At 42.8% G+C, this 19,307-nt stretch overlaps 1 protein-coding gene across 3 annotated transcripts in view; it reads left to right on the top strand.

The window, feature by feature from the left end:
- Nucleotides 1–19,307, top strand: part of LOC138763032 (semaphorin-3F-like) — a 259,869-nt gene that overhangs the window by 222,992 nt on the left and 17,570 nt on the right. For all 3 annotated transcript variants that reach the window (XM_069936552.1, XM_069936550.1, XM_069936553.1), the window contains 6 exons: nucleotides 6,266–6,335; nucleotides 7,373–7,517; nucleotides 9,374–9,596; nucleotides 10,429–10,517; nucleotides 17,328–17,369; nucleotides 18,785–18,942. In XM_069936552.1, coding sequence (XP_069792653.1) covers nucleotides 6,266–6,335; nucleotides 7,373–7,517; nucleotides 9,374–9,596; nucleotides 10,429–10,517; nucleotides 17,328–17,369; nucleotides 18,785–18,942 — 727 coding nt within the window. The remainder of the gene's footprint in view (nucleotides 1–6,265; nucleotides 6,336–7,372; nucleotides 7,518–9,373; nucleotides 9,597–10,428; nucleotides 10,518–17,327; nucleotides 17,370–18,784; nucleotides 18,943–19,307) is intronic.

The following is a 19,307-nucleotide window of genomic DNA, read 5'->3' as shown; positions in this document are numbered from 1 at the left end:
TTTTGTCCGCTGTAAGGCAAAGAGTCACCATGAGCATTGCCTGGCTGCCCCTAAAGGTAAGAGAGCGTGAGGCGAAAGAGATTCCCTTCAGGGACATCAGGTGTCCGTGGGTTCACCTCCAGCGATCCCACAGCATCTGAGGCTGCACAGACACCTCCACACAAGGCCAACTTTGGAACGCTATCTCCTCGCTGCCATTCGGAGATGGGCAAGAACTGTTGGGTTTGATGCACGTGCTCACACCTAATGAGTAAATAAAGAAGTGCCCTCGTGGTTATGGTACTTTTAAATAACTTGATTCTATCGATTCCTTTTCATGATCACTGACCTTACAATATTCATTGATTGCTTTCTTGATTGTATCAACTGCATGTGTTAATTAATTTTTAAAACACAGGGTTTTTTTAAATCTCTGTATTCAGATACCCATTTTCATGTCCATGGTATGACAATATACTGTATTCCAATATTACAATGCTTTCTGTACGCAAGTTGCTCGATGCACAATATAGCATATTATTCCTGATTTTCCCTTATTCTGCTCTCTAGTTGAGAACGGGGGTTCATCACTGTGGGAAAGCACAGGTACCATCCAGTGTCCCACAGTGAGCCACAATTACATAACCAAAGCAGTGTTTCAATAAGTGCTGTAAAAGTCATTCTGTGGAGTTAAGGCCGACAGTTCCAAACCCAGCGTTTAAAATAGCAGTGCATGACACATGCATTGGCATAATTGGGAAAAATGGAAACACTTGAGCCATAAAATGCAGACAATCCTTTTTTCCTTTGTGAACGCTTGAAAATCATTTCCAGTTGGCTGAAAGAGGGAAGCAGTGTCCCACAAGGAAATGACGTGGGAGGGCTTCTGTTGATTGTGAACAGTGAATGGGTTGGGGGGGGTGGGGGTAAGGCAGAGAGACAGGTGTCCAAATGTGCAGATGTGCCGACGTAAGAGGCTTTGCATCTCAGCCTAAAGATTGGTAGAACCTGCAAAGAGGGTGTCTGGGTGTTTCCTGGTTGGGGAATTTCAGAGCAAATGCCACAGAGTAAATGTCGGGTGTGGACCCTCATATGAAAAAAAACGATTAGGTATTTGAAATTAACAAAAAAGAATTGCGTCTGAGTTTTCTTGCTCCTTTAAAATCGGAGTTTGGTAGATTTCAGAAACAAAAGATATTCAAGGATAAAAGGCAAAGAATGTTGGAACAATTTCAAAAGCATCCTATTCCTTTTGCTGCTTTGGTCGTGCTCATTCACTGAAAGAACAAAGTAGTGGGGCAAGGAGATGAGTGTAAGTGCTGGGAGAGACATCTTCTTCAAGATATAATATCAGGTTATTTATTCCTTGAATGAGGCAGAGCTGGGTGAAAAGGTTTGATCATTTAGGGTCATTTTAAATATAATTCCTCAAGTTTATAGGGCCATAATTTTAATCTTTTGATCAGATGAGGGACAGTTATGGTATTGATAAGAATTCTTTGTTTCTTTATTATCAAATTCGATCTTTGGTACAGCATGTGTTTGGTAGAGATATGATTTTACCTGAAATGACTAAATTTGAGACTTTTCTTATGAAGGTACCAGAGAAGGGATATATTTCAGTTATGTATCAAATATTACAGGATGGTATGGATAAAAAGGGTTGGGATAGATCTAAAGGTAAATGGGAAGCGGAAATTTGTTTTATTTTTTCCGAGGATGATTGGCCAGATATTTGTTATGATAGTGTAACTAGATTGATAAATGCACATTATGCAATGATTAATTATAATTTTTTACATCAATTATACTTAATACCTGAAAAATTGAAAAAATATGGTTTTCAGGAATCAGATTTGTGTTTTAGATGTGGTAACGCTGTTGGAACTTTTTTTCACGCGGTTTGGTCATGTATACATATACAATCTTTTTGGAAGAAAGTACAATTGTTTCTGGAATACCTGTATAAGATTAAAATACCTTTAGATGCGACAGTATTTTTATTGGGTAGTTTGCAACCTCTGAAAGGTCTGGGATTAGATAAATTTCAACTTGCTTTTGTATATTTAGCATTATCTGTAGCGAAAAAATGTATGGCTATGCTAGTACGTGGAAAGATACAAATACGATTGATATTAATAAATGGCATAATGAGATGAAATATTGCTTAATAATGGATTCACGTGATATGTTTTGTGTAATAATTATAGTTTTTTTATTAATAAGTGGTTGTTATATTCAGAATATTTACATTTTGATTTACATTGTTTAGATCTTAATATGTATGCTTAATTTTTCTTTATTTTTTTTCTCTCTTTATGGCTCTCCTTAGGAGAGTTGGCTGAAAGGGGGGGTTCTTTTTTTTTTCTTTCTTTTTTCTTTTATATATATAAAATATATCGTTCATGTTTAGTTTATTGTTATACATGTTACTTATTATCTGTATTATGAATGAATAAATAAAGTTTTTTAAAAAAGAGTTTATAGGGCCATAATTACAATAAAGCTTGCTTTACAACGGAATGCACAGCGTATGGAAGCTGGAGTATAACTGAATCTACAGTCAACTGAAGTCAGACTACACTTCTGATATAAAGTATTCCACGACTGACAAGGGATGCTGATCCAATAGACTACAGCCACTGAGATACTGCCGGGAATGAGACACTAGGAATCTCAAGAAGGGTCTGAACAATTGAAGGTGTTTTGGGCATTTTGTACGCAGGGTATGATGGGGTGATTCGACAGAATCCTTTAAAACTATGAAGCAGTTGGGCAGAATCAAAAGAAATGGTTCACTTCAAGTGGTTATTTGGGAATAACATAAGGGGATAGAATTGCAGGGATGTTGAAGGAAAGATCATTGAGAGGTGGTATAAGCAAAATGTGAAAGATTATGACTGGTTTTGGGCGTGTCAATGGAGAGAAACTTTCCATTTCACTACTGGAGTTTATCATTAAATTTAAGTTTATTAGTCACAAAATACCAAATTCAGTGAGAGAGGTTCTTCTGTGAACAGACTAACGGGCTAGCTCATGTAGTTGTGTAAAGGGAGCAGAATAGAATTATTGAATAGTAAAATCCCCGGTATCCGACATCTATGGGGATTAGTCGATGCAGGACAAGTAAATTTTCTGATTGCATGTTGCATGATTGGTGAACTAACCGCTAGGGTTGGGGGTGGGGGGGTGCGCTGTATTTTTTACCTATTTTCCACAATTTTTTTGCCGGTTGCTTGAATTTCAGATAATGGGTATTTTACTCCATACGGTAAGACAGGAGAATCTGCAAGGAACTCATGGGATGTTATTGTTGCTTCACTTCCTGCAAAGCACTGAGGTAGTTCACGTGGGAGTTGAAAAGGCGGTCGAGGAAAAATAATTTTCAGAGCTCGGGCATGAGAAGCGGGCCGATGGAATTGTTCCACAAGGACAGAGATGAAGGGTGTTAATGTAGTGCTGTTACAGCAGCAGGGTTCACATCCAGCACCGTCTTTAAGTAGTTTGAATGATCGGTGTGGATTTTCTCCGAGTGCTCCCGTTCCCTCCCACACTCCAATTCAAATGGGGTTGGTAGGTTAATTGGGAGTAATTGGGCAGCATAGAATTCATGGGCTGGAAGGATCTTCTACTGTGTTGTATCACTAAGCCCCAACTCAGGACAGTTGAGTGAGCTGTTCTTGTGCTCCGTGTCAGCTCTGTGCAGTTGTGGACTCGAAGGGTTTCTTCTGCATCACATCCATTCTTGATGAGCTCAGCTTTCTCACCAGGCTCATGGCAACTTCTTTTAAGATTTCTGGCTCAGTTCATGCTCCTGACTCATTAGCTGTGTGTTTTGGGAGTTATGTGCAGTTCAAACAAAGAATTGTTATGTAAAAATCAATAAACCTATCAGCGACTGTTTCCTGAGTTTTTTTATTAGTTTATAGGACTCTGAAGACCTGAAAACCATGAAGGGGAGATTTATTTTAATGCAATGGGTTGTCTTTGAATTGTTTAAATTATTGAAAGAGAACTCCCTCTTCCCCTTATTAGACTCTGGACTGATGCAGAGTTGCACAGCCCTGTAAACTCATCAGGCCCAGAGATATACAGTCTAAATTATGAGATACAGACTTGGGAAAAATCACCGAAGAATAAGCTTCTAATTTAATGCTTTTAGGTCACAGTCATTAGGGTTGAGTGTCCACACTTTCTTTGAACTCCCTTGTCACTGAGCACATACTTTGCTAACCGTCTCTAACCATGCTGACATTATCACAGCCTGGATCAATGCATTACACTGTCTTCAAATTTAATCCTACCAGCCTGAAGTGGAAGGTGGTCTAATCTGGAATGTGATGGTCACAGTCTGAAAATAGTTGATCCATGATCCCAAACCTCAAGATCTGCGATTTTCCCCTTGGATTTAAATTTAAATTTAGATGTACGGCACGGTAACAGGCCCTTCCGGTCCACAAGCCCATGCCGTCCAATTACACCCGATTAAATCCCAGTACATGTTTGAACGGGGGGAGAAAACTGGAACACTCGGAGGAAACCCACGCAGACACGGGGAGAATGTACAAACTCCTTACAGACAGCACTGGAATTAAACCCCAGACGCTAGTGCTGTGGAACTGCTATGCTAACCAGTCACCGGTTTCTTTGGGTTTTTAACCATTCTTTAAAATGCTCATTAAAATCTACCTTTCTGGCCAGTCGTTAATGACCTCCCCTCACTTGAAATATCAATATTTTCTTGCTTTGTACATTCAAGGTAATATATAATGAAGCTGTTGTTTCTGAACCGATTCTGAGCTACTCTGAGCAAACTCCATGATCCTAATCGAGAGGACGTAGCATTAATAGTTTAACAGTCTGTATTGTCTATCTCAGTGGTTCTCAGCCTTTTTCTTTCCACTCACATACTACTTTAAGCAATCCCTGTGCCATAGGTGCTCTGTGATTAGTAAGGGGTTGCTTAAGGTTGGGGTGTGGGTGGAAAGAAAAAGTTTGAAAACTGCAATTTTAATTGTACCTAATTTTTTTTTTGACTCATTTCATAACTCCAAAGGAAACAAGCCAATGACAATTTTTCTCAAGCAAAGTGACATTTGGGTCTAAAGCAGTGGTTCTCAACCTTCCCTTTCCACTTACAACCTACCTTAAGCAATCCCTTCCTAATTGCAGAGCACCAATGACACAGGGATTACTTAAAGTGGTTCGTGAGTGGAAAGAAAATAGGTTGAGAACCACTAGTCTATCTCTTCTAGACCATTAGGTCACGTTCAATCATTGTATGATTTCAATTCAGCTTGTCTGAAATGCACAAAACAACATTGCTTCCTCGGCATGGGCAGTTGGGTTAACATACCCAATCCTGTTGAGTGCTTTTACTACATACTCTTTTCTCTGTTAATGCGCCAAGCTGAAGGTCGAAGACTTGCTCATTTGGCTGAATGTTCATCAAATATAATTTGTGCAAAGGCAGGAGGATCACCAGTAATGTGCTGCATAATCGTAGCTTTTCACTGCCATTATGATTACTAAGGCCGCTGAGGGAGCACTGCCTCAACACACACTCTTAAAGGTAGTCAAATATCCTGAAGCACTTATTGCTGCCAGCAGAGCTCCGATGGACTACCCCACACAAAAAAAGAGACAGTGAGGTAATAGGTCGCAGACTTGGGTCTCCTTACTTGACAGGCAATTAGAAATGAGGATGGATAAACATGTGGTGAGTCCCAGACAATTCCTGTACAACCCCCCATCATTAACAGTGATCTTGCAGCGAAGTTCATTTCCTACCACTTCACCGTGGGCATGCGAGAGCTACCTTTATAGATGATAAATAACGTTTCCATTCTCATTAAATGTGACTTCCAATCCATCAGAGCTTCCTTCACTTGAGGAATCGGGGTGTGAACATTAAGTTTAACCTTGCTTCAGGTGGGATGAGATCACATTCAGCTTGTCTTGGCTTTTTAATGGACTTTCTCAGAAATTTTAACCAAATGTACTGTGATGCACCATCCGTCACTCAGGAGACTGTTGTGGAGAAGCCAATAGGCTTTAATTCACTTGAGAACGTAGCATACCCCTACTGTTCGGTTGTCCTGCACTGAGTCGCAGGGGGCTGTGGAACAGTAACCTTTATACAGGAGCCTGTGGGGAGGGGGCACAGGTACAGCCACCTAATAGATACATTACAGTGTTTTACCACATACTCAAGTTCCCACCATTGCTCAGAACAGTGAAATAAGTAACACTATTTCCCACCCCCCCCCCCCTTTTGTCTCTCCAGAGGACATCTTCATTCAGCAGACCCATGACGCAAAGAACCCAATCATCTACGCTGTGTTCTCAGCCTCGGGGTAGGTGTGATAGGACTCGGTCTGGCAAGAAGAATAAAGTAACTCTGATATTGCAAGGCAGGAAATTAGCATATTTGTACCACAAACATTTCCCTATAACCGCAGCCACCCTAAAGAAATTACTTAGTCGCACCTTGTGATTTCATCTGTTTATTTAAAGCATAAGATTGAAGTAAGAGCCACTTTGCTTTTATGAATCTTACTGGAATTATTTCAGCATTCAGCTGGTTAACAATAATGTGCCACCACTCCCAGGGACTTGAGGCTGAATCTGTCCTATTCCTTCTGGCTTGAACGTCCTCCCTGTTGGCAGTGGTGAAAGCATTCAGCCTGGTCCCATTCTGATCCATGCTCATGTTGGGATACACCCAGCCACATAGAGACGTCGGGCTTTACATCTCAAAAACAGGCCCTTCCGTCCATCTCGTTCATACTGACCAAGTTGTCCATGTAAACTCATCCCATTTGCCTGCTATCCTATCCATGCACCTGGCTCAATGTCTTTTAAACATTGTAATTGTACCTGCCTCTACCATGTCCTCCGGCAGCTCATTTATCATACCTACCACACCTTGTATTCCTCGCTCAGCTGATGTAATCCAGGCGCTTCTGAAATCTTTCCTCTCTCATGTTAAGTGTATGCCCTCCACTGCCCTGGGAAAATTAAGACTATTTACCTTATCCATGCCATTTGTCATCTTATAGATCGCCATAAGATTCCCCATCAGCCACGGAGAAAAGACGTAACCTCTCCTTATAATTGAAACCCGACAGTCCCTGTAACATTGTTCTGAAATTGCAGGAGATAGAAATCACCAAGAAAGATAACCAGGTGAACTGGAATTCAACATAATCTGAGCCTTCTCCTTTAACAGGATTGATGCACTATTGTTTTGGTGTAAGGTTCCATGCTCATGGTCATGGCAGCAGTGTTAACCCAGTGTCATCTCATGATCTTTATCATTCATGTTCAAACCCTGAAGTCATTCCACTCTCTAACCAGGCAGCCCGGGGTCTATTTCTTCTTGTGTCGACAGATCTGTCTTCAAAGGCTCGGCTGTGTGTGTCTACTCGATGACCGACATCCGCACGACCTTCAATGGGCCCTTCGCCCACAAGGAGGGACCGAACTACCAGTGGATGCCTTACACTGGGAAGATCCCATATCCCAGGCCTGGCACGGTGAGTAACGTGGCTGAGCTGTCTCTTCAGCAGCACGTGCAAACGGTTGTGGATTAGCTTTCTGGATCTCGCGCAAAATAATCACAGCATTTCACCCCTTAGGTACAATTCCATCTGCCAGTTCTGAGGAGGAAGAATCCATTCCCTACAGATCTTCTTTCATTCAGCCTATTCATTTCCAATGATCCTCAGGAAGTTCAGAACCTCCTCCACTTTTGTTTCCATAACATGTCCTGCATACCTTCCTCCTCGCTGGTCTGGAAGAGCCGCTTCTCTGTCCTAAGTCGACCGAAGGTCATTTAGTGATGTCTAATCTCCCTCTAGGTAGTTTAACAGAGATAAACTTCCTCTGGCAAGGAGGACTGTGTGAAGTTTAATCACACCCTCTGTTTCTAGGGTTTAACTTTAACTGTCAACATCTTTCCTCTTTAGGAAGGGTTTCGCCTCCACACCCCTCTGAGAAACTCCTGACCTACACTCCTGCACCACGATTAAAGCCAGCAATCAGATTGTCTGAGTTCCAAAGGGCTGTTTCTTTTAAAAGTACATCTTGCTGATATTTAAGGGATTGAACAGCTATTTGTGTTGCACTCTGCAGCAAATAGCTCTCAAGCAGCACCAGTCAATGGGGCTTGTCAAAAATAACTGGCGCTTCCCCTGCCAATGAAGTCACGGGAACAGCTGAGCTGCCTCTTCTGTTCAGAGGAAACATCTAAAAAAAATAAATTGTGACTGAATATTTCAGGAAATCTATGCACTTATAAACAGAGTCAGGTTGGCAACACTCCTGCCTGAGTCAACATGATCAAGACAGATGACACGTCTGTCGTCATTGCCGATCATGGCAGCATGCTATGTTCAAATTGGTGGCCAGGTTTCATGAAAAGCCCCTTATTGGCTGATAAGCATTTAGCATTCAGTGACATCCTGAAAGTTGCCAATAGAAATGTAAAATTGTCTGTCTTTCTTTTCCAAGATAAAATGAACCATAACCTAAGTTCCGTGGGTGTGACTCCACAGTACAAAATATGTCCTTTCAGGTCTCTATGAGGCTGGAATTTAGGTTTTATTGGAAGTTTTATTCTGTGTTTATCTATCAATATATGACTTGGGAATGAGAACAAAATAATGGTGCAGATTGTATCTTCATTGGCTCTTCACAACCCATTCAATCTGCAGAGTTAACACATGAAGGATGTGATGCGCTGCAGTGCAAACAAACAAGCACAAACTACAAAGGCTGTTCTACAAGCTTTACTTAGCTTAAAACACACACAAGGTTCAGTATCCCTTCTGGCTCCATGGGCTCTGCCCCTGCCCAAGGGCCGGCGTGAGCCTTTATATGGGGACGGTGATTGGCAGGAAGTAGGTGGAGCCAGTCTCCCCAGTTACCTCCCTGCAGGTACAGTGGGTTGCCACCTGGAGTAGGCAGTGCAGGAGTGCAGACAGGCGCAGGCAGTCACCAACAGCTCACCACAAAAGGAACTGCCTTTTATGTGGTTTCCTTATAACCAATTATAATCCTTCACGGCCAGTGCAGTGCTCTTGGATTTTAGTCACCACACTTCCCATATAGCTTCAACTAATACGTCAAGCTCTTGCATGACAGCAGTGGGATCCTTGGTTAAGGGATAAATATTGGCCAAGACACAATATCTACCACAGAAGACAACCTCGAACATTCTTTAGCTAGACATTGTGCTCAGATTTCTAGAGCGGGACTTGATCTCATAACCTTCTCTGATCTGGCACTGAGAGTTCTACCTGTGGCTGGGCAGAGGTAGGAGATAGCTTTCAAATCTGAAATATTGCCACTTTTGAATTGAGGGGATTTCTCTTTCAACCATGCCTTGTAGTGTCCCGGAGGCACCTTTACACCTTTGATGAAGTCTACGAAAGATTACCCCGATGAAGTGATCAATTTCATGAGGAACCATCCCACCATGTACAATGCCATCTACCCAGTACACAAGCGCCCTCTGGTGGTCAGAACCAACGTGGATTATAAATTCACCACCATCACTGTGGACCAGGTGGATGCAGCAGATGGACGATACGAGGTGCTTTTCCTTGGCACAGGTAATGGATCCAGGTCAGAAAATTAACATTTTCCTACCCGGATAGTGCAGGTGAGGGTGGGCGTGGCAGAGAGAAATGCCTGCAATTAAAATGTTTCCATGGAGGAGGGAATCCGGACCAAAAATATCGAAAGTTGTGCATGGCGTCAAACTGACATGAAGGGTGGAAATTGATCTCCCACAAAAATTAAATCAAAATCTTCAACCATTCACCCCTAAAAGTGCATGTGCAAGACTAATATTTTATTTGGATGGTCTTGGACACCTATCCTCAGAGCAGGAAAACACACTAGAGTAGAAATGAGCTTGGACTAAATATACATGATACTATTGTCTTCGGCTTACAAAACTTGACTCCGTTGAAGTTAGGTGAAGCAAGGTTCAGAAATCACAGCTATGACTATATTCCACATTTATCCTAAACAATGGATTTCAGCTTGGGTAGATTGCAAGTAAATTGGTTTTTCCCTTTATTTTTTGGACAGGAACTGACTAATAATTTTTATTCTGCATCCTACTTCCTCTGGAGAAGATGGTTCCCTTCTTAAACCAATGCAGTCTATATGGGGAGTAATGTTCCCGTAATGTTGCTCGGTTGGGAGATCCACATTTCCCTGACATAATGACAGCAACAACTGAATTGCAGCAAATCAAAACCACCTTCTCTTTCTTAAGTGACTATCCTGCAACTTCCAGTTCACTGACTCTCCATGACAGCCCTGGGGTTCCATAATCTGCCACCGGCCTGAATAATATCCCAAGTGAATTTTCCAGAAAAAGGGGAAATCCCTCGTTGCAACCCCTTCAATCTTCTTCCTGTTTTCTTCACACAGATCGGGGAACAGTACAGAAAGTGATCGTGTTGCCCAAGGATGACATGGAGACCGAGGAACTGATTCTTGAAGAGGTCGAAGTTTTCAAGGTCATTGTTAAATTGTTTGGTCTTACCCAACAGTAAAGTTGCTGCAGTATAAAAGAGGCAGAACAATATTTCAGGGGGCATGGGGGTACAGTTCCTTGAGCTGCTGTCTCACAGCGCCAGAGGATTAGAACATAGAGCATTACAGCATGAATCAGGCCCTTCAGCCTACAACTCCTGATGTCTCCCCTAAATCGCAGGATTACATGCCTGTTTTCAATAATGGAGAGTGTAAATGGGAGCAGTCTTACAATGAGAGTGAAAGGGGGAAGAGACTGCTTCACACAGAGGAATCCAAATAGAGATCATACTTCACAAAAGCCTGTGAATATTGGGATCAACTTACGGTTTTAAGATTAAGATGGATACATTTAAGTTAGTTTGGGGTATCAAGACATGAGTGAAAGTAGATAAATGGCATTTAAGTGACAACTCAGTAATGGTTTAAGTGTTTGGAAGGACTGTCTCAGAACTGGTTAATAGGGTGTAAATCGCGCAGCACAGACTCATGGGCCAAAATGGCCTATTACCGTGCTATATGTCTAAATTTTTTTAAAAAATTATAAACTTCCCTCCCCTCACCTTGTGTTTGCTTTTGTCAGCCCGGGAAAATGGTGCTGGCTGTTTCATAATCTTGTCGAATTCAATCCTGACCTGCAGTGCGGTCTGTGTGGAGTTTGCATGATCTCCCATAAACCCACTAGGGTTTCCTCCAGGAACTCTGGTTTCCTTGCACACTCCAAAGGCACATAGGTCAGCAGGTTAATTGACCCCTGTAGCTTCCCTTCATAGGTGGGTGAGTGGTAGAATCTGATGAGAATGGGATTAATGTAGAATGAGTGTAATGGTGGTTGATGGTCAGCACAGGCTCAATGGGCCTAAAGAATCTCCTTCCACGCTGAATCCATCAATTATTCTATGATTCCAAAGATTGGAGTTTTAGGTTTCCTGCTCTCTCGATATCTTGAAGCCAAAACAAATTAGAAGCATCAATGACAGCGGAGGCCATTTAGACTGCCACCTCTCTCTTTTGTCAAGAAATCTAAAGTCAAACCATTTGGTTTGTAATTTACCCCTTTCTCTCTTTCAAATACTTCCCCTAAAAAATACAGTGATCTCTGATAAATACCTTCCTATTGCATCACATTCCACACTCTACAAATTCCCCAACATATTTTCCCAAAACTTGAGATTTGATGCTTGTCCACCTGAAACCAGACACGTCAGCACGAATCTTTTTCCAATATCAAATAGCCCCGACATTGAAGATTTTGGGTTGCTTTTTTAGATTTTTTAAACTATTTTATTTACATATTTTAAACCACAATGATAATTATGTTTCATTGAATTAAAAAGGTTTTACATGTGGTATATAAGATCCTCCCTCTTCCCCCCCCCCCACCTCCACCTCCCTCCCCTCCCACCAAAACCCCGAGAAAGAAAAAAAAAGAAAAAGAGGTTAAATAAAGAAGGACAAGGGAACGGCCCAGTGGTTCTCAACCTTTTTCTTCCCACTCACTTACCACTTTAAGTATTCCCTATGCCATCGATGCTCTGTGATTAGTGAAGGATTGCTTAAGGTGGGAGGTAAGTGGAAAGAAAAAGGTTGAGAACCACTGTTTGAATCGTCCCTCATTGATTCGTTATGTGCTCAGAACTCCATAGGAAATGGCCCAATGACCATTTTCCTCAAGCAAAATACTTCAGTCACAATTGGATCTAGAGCAGTGGTCCTCAACCTTCCCTTCCCACCCACACCCCACCTTAAGCCATCCCTGACTAATCACAGAGCACCGATGGAACAGGAATTACTTAAAGTGGGATGTGAGTGGGAAGGAAAAGGTTGGGAACCACTGGAATAGAGCATTTATATCATGAAATGTAATATTGGAGGTTACCAAGAAGTGGGGTCTTCAGAGAGTTTATCAGATGTTTGGATACTCCCTTGTTGGAGATGATCATTGGCAGGACACTTTGGTAACAAAAGTGTTGCTTAATGTTTCTCAGCCCCTCCCTAAGTGTTATCTGGGTCCAGGCAAAGACTGCTTCATTTGGAGTGGAATCAAATTGTACATTATGCAAATCAACAGCAAACATTTCTACTTCTGGTGAAATGAAAGCAGGATGCTCATTGATGAAGTACCTGAAGATGGTTTAGCATAGGGCAGCGTCCCAAGGAACTCTTAGCCTCTTGACCTCCAACAACCTCCTGTCTCTCCCACTCCCTACGCCTCTGGCTCCCTAAATGCGCCTGAGCTTGTCTGATCTCGGAAGTTAAGGAGACACAAGCCTGGGCAGGACTTGGAGGGGGAGACTGCCTAGGAACACCAGGTGTTGTAGGTCTCTGTGAGGGGGGCGTTGGACAAAGTGGCGACTCCCTGCCTGCCTTACGGAAGACAAAGAATTTTGTGTTTGTTACATTCTAAATGTAGTGTTACCTGACAATAAATGGGACCTTTTCCTCCTTTCCTTCAGCTCCCCAACTCCTTCCTTCTCCATTCGGTGAGCCAACCACTCCCCCATTACTTCCCAGCTATTTTTCTCTTCTGCCCTCCATTCAATATCCACCTATGACCTCTTGCCTGTGGGTCTGTGCTCCTCTCCCTCTCCCTCTTCCCACCATTTTATTCAGACACCTGCCTGCTTTTTGCTCATACATTGATGAAGGGCTCAGGCCCGAAACATTAGTTATATATCTTTATTACATGAAGAATACTGCATGACCTACTGAGTTTCTCCAGCAGTAAGTAGCATAAATTTTGAGATAACAAATGGATTGAACATTGGCTGAAAGGGAGAGGCCAGAGAGTGGTAGTGGATAATTGTCTGTCAGGTTGGAGGCCGGTGACCAGTGGTGTGCCTCAAGGATCTGTATTGGGCCCATTGTTGTTCGTTATATACATTAATGATCTAGATGATGGGGTGGTGAATTGGATTAGTAAATATGCAGACGATACTAAGATAGGTGGAATAGTGGATAATGAAGAAGGTTTTCTAGGATTGCAGAGGGATTTGGGCTGCTTAGAAAAGTGGGCTGAAAAATGGCAGATGGAATTTAATGCTGATAAGTGTGAGGTGCTTCATTTTGGTAAGAAGAATCGGAATAGGACATACGTGGTAAATGGGAGAGCATTGAGGAATACAGAAGAGCAGAAAGATTTAGGAGTGACGGTACATCGTTCCCTGAAGGTAGAAACTCACGTGAATAGGGTGGTGAAGAAGGCTTTTAGTATGCTGGCCTTTATCAATCATTGCATGGAATATAGGAGTTGGGAGGTGATGTTGAGATTGTATAAGACGTTGGTGCGGCCTAATTTGGAGTTCTGTGTGCAGTTCTGGTCGCCTAATTATAGGAAGGATATAAACAGAGTGGAGAGAGTGCAGAGAAGGTTTACTAGAATGTTGCCTGGGTTTAAGCATCTGGAGTATGGGGAGAGATTGGACAGATTGGGTCTTTATTCTTTGGAGCGTAGAAGGTTGAGAGGGGATTTGATAGAAGTATTTAAGATTATGAAAGGGATAGACAGAGTGGATGTGGATAGACTATTTCCGTTAAGAGGAGGAAAGATTAAAACAAGAGGACATGAGTTAAGAATTAAGGGGCAGAGGTTTAGAGGTAACATGAGGGGGAACTTCTTTACTCAGAGAGTGGTAGCTGTGTGGAATGATCTTCCGGGAGAAATAGTGGCGGCGGAGTCAATTGTATTATTTAAGAAAAGGTTGGACAGGTATGTGGATGAGAGGAAGATGGAGGGTTATGGGCATTGTGCAGGGAGGTGGGATTAGAAAGGGATGTTTGGTTCGGTGCGGACTAGAGGGCCTAATGGCCTGTTTCCGTGCTGTAATTGTTATGTTATGTTTTTTAACCTTTCTTTGTGTGAAACAGAACTCTGGCCACTAGAATGTCTTCCCTTCCATGTCCATTGATGTAAATTTACTGGGTTCCTTGATCCCATCAAATGCAGACTTTCACTTTTCCGGTGCTTTTCCAGAAAAGTGTAGCAGTCTTTTTCTGTTCCTCAAGAGCACATATATTCTGTTCTATTCTGCTCCTTCTCCTGCCGCTTGAAGCCATTGGTAATATGAGAACATTAGTATTCAGAGACTCGGTAAGATCATCAACAATATTTCTCTTACATTTTCAATGTAGCAAAATGATGCAAAGTGTTTCAAATGATTCATTTCTGCCATGCCAATGGTGTTCCTTCTCTTGCCACAAGTTGGACTATTAGATGGGGAGAGAGAGGTATAAACAGAACATCCTTTCTTGGAGGCAACATCTCTCAAGTAAATAGCAGGGTCTGATTCAGCAATGTCAAACTATGTGGCACACTCAGTCCTGAAAGTTACCTTCCCAACTGACAAAAGCTGAGCAAAAATAAGGAGATATTACCTTGCCGAGGTCAGTCAATAGCTCTCAGGCACCTCCTCCTTTTGACCCCTCTCATAGGACCCCTCTAACACCATCACCTCCCCTTCAAGGGCCACCAACCTCATCCTCTCCCAACCCCGCCCTGCCCGGTTCTACCCAAGATACACAAACCCCAAATCAGGGCAGACCCATTGTTTCTGCTTGCTCCTGCCCCACCGAACTAATTTCATCTTGCTTTGACTCTTATCTTTTCTTCCCTGGTCCAATCCCATCCCACCTACATCCGCGACACTTCACATCCCCTCCATTTCTGCACTGACTTGAGATTCCCTGAACCGGACCACTTCATCTTCAGGACAGATGTCCAGTCCCTTTACATCTCCATCTCCCAAACAGAAGGTCTGAAAGCACTTTGCTTCTTCCTGGACTAAAGACCCGACCAATCACCCTTCACCACTGCCCACCTCTGCCTGGCAGTTCTTGTCCTCACTCTAAATAATTTCTCCTTTAACTCATCTCAATTCCTCCAAATCAAAGGAGTAGCCATGGGTACCCCCATGGGTCCAAGCTTCACCTGCCTGTTTATGGGCTTTGTAGAGCAATCTATACTGCAAGGCCCCTCAACACTTCCTCCAGTATATCGATGACTACATTGGGGCTGCCTCATGCACCCGTGATGAGCCTGTCAACTTCATCCACTTCACAGCCAACTTTCACCCTGATCTGAAACTCACCTGATCCATCTAAAATAACGTTCTCCCCTTCCTTGATCTCTCTGTTTCCATCTCGGAAGACAAGCTTTCCACCAACATATACTACAAATCCTCCAACTCCCACCACTACCTGGACTACACCTTCTCACACCCTGTCCCCTGCAAGGATTCTATCCCCTTCTTTCAATTTCTCCAACTCCTCCACATCTGTTCCCAAGATGAGGTCTTCCAGTCCAGACCTTTCAAAATGTCTGCCTTCTTCCCTCTCCCGCATCTCCTCCACTTCCCACTTACCTGCCCTGGCCCCCTCTGCCCGACACAACAAACATAGATTCCCCCTCATCCTGACCTACTACCCCACCAGCCTTCACATTCAACACATCATCCACCTGAATTTCCGATACTTACTATAGGATCCCACCACCAGACACATTTTCCATTCCCATCACCTGCAGGGACCACTCCCTCCATGATTCCTTCGTGCTCTCGTCCCTTCCCACCCATCGCATCCCCAGCACCTTCCCCTGTGCCTGCAGGAGGTTCAGCACTTGCGCCCACACCTCCTCCCTCACCACATTATGGGACCCCAAACAGTCCTTTGAAGTGAAGCAACACTTTACTTGAGTATCTGCAGGACTGATTTACTGCATCTTGAGCTTCCTTTGTGGCCTTCTCTACATCAGAGAGACCAGTGGCAGATTGGGAGATTGCTTCACTGAGCACCTCCTCTCTAACCGCAACCACAGTGACAACCCAGGAGTCAACCACTTCAATCCTGAGTCGCACTCCCAGACTTACATGTTTGTCCATGGCCTTGTGTGCTATCCCACCCAGACCACCCACAGATTGGAGGAACAACATCTTATTTTCTGTCTGGGCATCCTCCAAGCCAGATGGCATTAACATCGACTTTTCTGCTTTCTAGTAAACCTGCTTGCTTTTTCTTCCCCACTTTCCTTTTTCTGTCTTTCCAGTTCTCCCTCCCTACACCCTCACTCACCCAGACATCCCTTTTCCCCCTCATTACTGCTATCCCCTCCCTCCTTTTTCCACCTCTCATCTCCTGGCTTTGCCATCCCCTACCCCCAAGCTTTTCTCTTGTTCGAACATTTGCCGGCATTTTCTCGTACCTTGATGAAGGGCTCAAGCCCGAAACGTCAGTTATGTAACTTTGCCTTTGCTACATGAAGGGCACTGTTTGACCTGCCGATTTTCTCCAGCATTTTGTGTTTTTACTAAGGAGATATTATTGTTGAAACAAAATCTTAGTCAAAGAAAATGCAGTTTAAGGAAGAAAAGAGTTTGAAATTTTGATGCTGAAAATAGTTGGGATGGAATTCGAGAGTTTAGGACCTTGGTAAATGAAATGTAGCCACTAGTGTTGGATCGACTCAATTCAGTAATGCTAAAGAGATCAGAATTGGAGGAGCATACAGTTGATCTAATGGCAAGAATAGATTAAGAAAGGCAAAGCCACAAAGGGATTTTGGAACAAGATATCCAAGTACACCTTCTCCCTTCTCTGTGCCTCCTAAAACCAATTCCTGGCGAAAACCAAGATCAAAAGTCCAAAGGCAGGATCTTTAGTCTTGCTTATCTTCCTAACTGTGACGGATACATGAAGAGTTAAAACTTATTATTAAAGGAACAATTTCATTTTCCAGGAGGCTTGTGCAAAACTTTGTGCATCTACCCTGTGTTGATCAGCTCCTGTATTGAATTTTTCAGGTGTCAACCAAAGTGAAGACGATGAAGATCTCCTCCAAAAGGGTGAGGATCCTTCTGTTACTTGGTTGATTCCCAAATCTGCGAATTGTGGGATAGGCTTAGGTTTAAAGAAAAAGTAAAATTAAAGAAATTAGTTCTACTTTTTAAACAATGGAACAAAACCTTACAGCTCCATTTAATAAAGCTTGAAGGATTTTAAATCGTATCCAAGGGATAATGAGATAAGCCAAAATAAAGCAGAGTAACAGAGGTTTTGCCACATTTTTATTGAATAGTGGAGAAGTTGATGAATCTGAATGGCTTACTTTTCTTCAGTGATATTGAGAGGGATCGCGGCACCTTCAGGGTTCTACATTTGTGGTGAAATGCCAAGCCAAGGAATTCTCAGACTGACAAAAGGTGTCCACTTTCCTATTTAATCCCTGTACGGCATGAGAACATGGGAATTGAAGTCTCTGTATGGGGTCTTCAACCCACAATGTTATATTTCTAAGGCACAGCTCCCATCTTAAACACTGACTCCATGCTAGAGAGTCAAATAGATGCCCAAACATTAGCCCAGAAAGAGCAGCACAATTTGCATTTGGGTCTTGATAAAAAGTTTCAACCCACAACATTGATTGGCATTTGGGTTCGAATCTGGAGCTGTCTGTAAGGAGTTTGCACGTTCTCCCTGCGTCTGCATGGGTTTCCTCTGGCTTCCTCCACTTCAAAGTGTAACAGGGGTTGGAGGTCAATTAGGTGTAATTGGGTGGCACGGAGTAGGAAATAGCCTGTTACCGTGCTGTATATCTAAATTCTAAAATTAAAATTTTAAAATTTCTACCTGTCAACCCATTGAATCCCTCCATTTTCACGTTATTTACTACACATCTGATTAGTTTTCCATTTGCCAAATTTATGTACATGTTCTATTATGGTTTATAATAACATAAGAACATAAGAAATAGGAGCAAGAGTCGGCCATTCAGCCTATCGAGCCTGCTCTGTCATTCAATAAGATCATGGAGGATCTGATGATGGCTCATCTCCACTGACCTGCCTTTTCCCAAAATCTCTTAATTCCCCTCCTGTGTAAAAATCTATCCAATCCTCGTCTTAAATATATTTATTGAGGTCGCCTTCACTGGTTCAATGGGCAGGGAATTCCACAGATTCACCACCCTCTGGGAAAAGAGTTTCCTCCTCATCGCTGCCTTAAATCTATTTCCCTTGAGGTTATGTCCCTAGTTCTAGTCTCCCCCACCAATGGAAACATCTTATCTATGCCTTTCATCATTTTATATGTCCTATAAGATCCCTAAGATTCTATAAGATTATTTTAGATTTTATAAAGTGAATGGACAATGGAAAGGAGATTTATGAACTGCCTCCCTACTTGCTCTGATTTAAAACTTGTGTGGAGAGGCTCTGACTCAAATCCAGTCTTAGTTCTTGTTTTATTTATTCCTCTACAGCAACAATTGTATGTTGCCTCTGCATTGGGCATTACCCAAGTCGCTCTTCACCGCTGTGACGTCTATGGAGAGGCATGTGCTGACTGCTGTCTTGCCCGAGACCCGTACTGTGCTTGGGATGGCAAGGCTTGTTCCAGATATGTGGCATCTTCCAAAAGGTAACTGTCTGAGAGACTCACAGTGGTGGGGAGGGGGGTGGGGGGAATATATTGTTATCAATGGCACCTGCCACATGCTGCCCAGTGTCACCAGATGCAAGGCCTAAGCTGTACTCTTCAGGGTTATACAGATCTGTCCCACTTCCCACACACCTAACAGATCTCCCTTGGTTCCCAGTATGGTGGTATACTCAACCAGCATAGAAATGTGTGCTGCCCACAAAATATTTATTGATACTAATGCCACTTATCAGCACTCAGTCTGTGGCCCACTATACTGTGACAATTCAATTCCCTGAGTGCTGATCAAGAAGTTCCAAACCCTGGGCCTCTGCACCCACCTCTGCAACTGGATCCTTGACTTC

The sequence above is a fragment of the Narcine bancroftii genome, chromosome 5 (assembly GCF_036971445.1).
Source record: "Narcine bancroftii isolate sNarBan1 chromosome 5, sNarBan1.hap1, whole genome shotgun sequence".
Classification (NCBI taxonomy): Eukaryota; Metazoa; Chordata; class Chondrichthyes; order Torpediniformes; family Narcinidae; genus Narcine; species Narcine bancroftii.
This window is presented reverse-complemented; position numbering and strand designations above follow the sequence as displayed.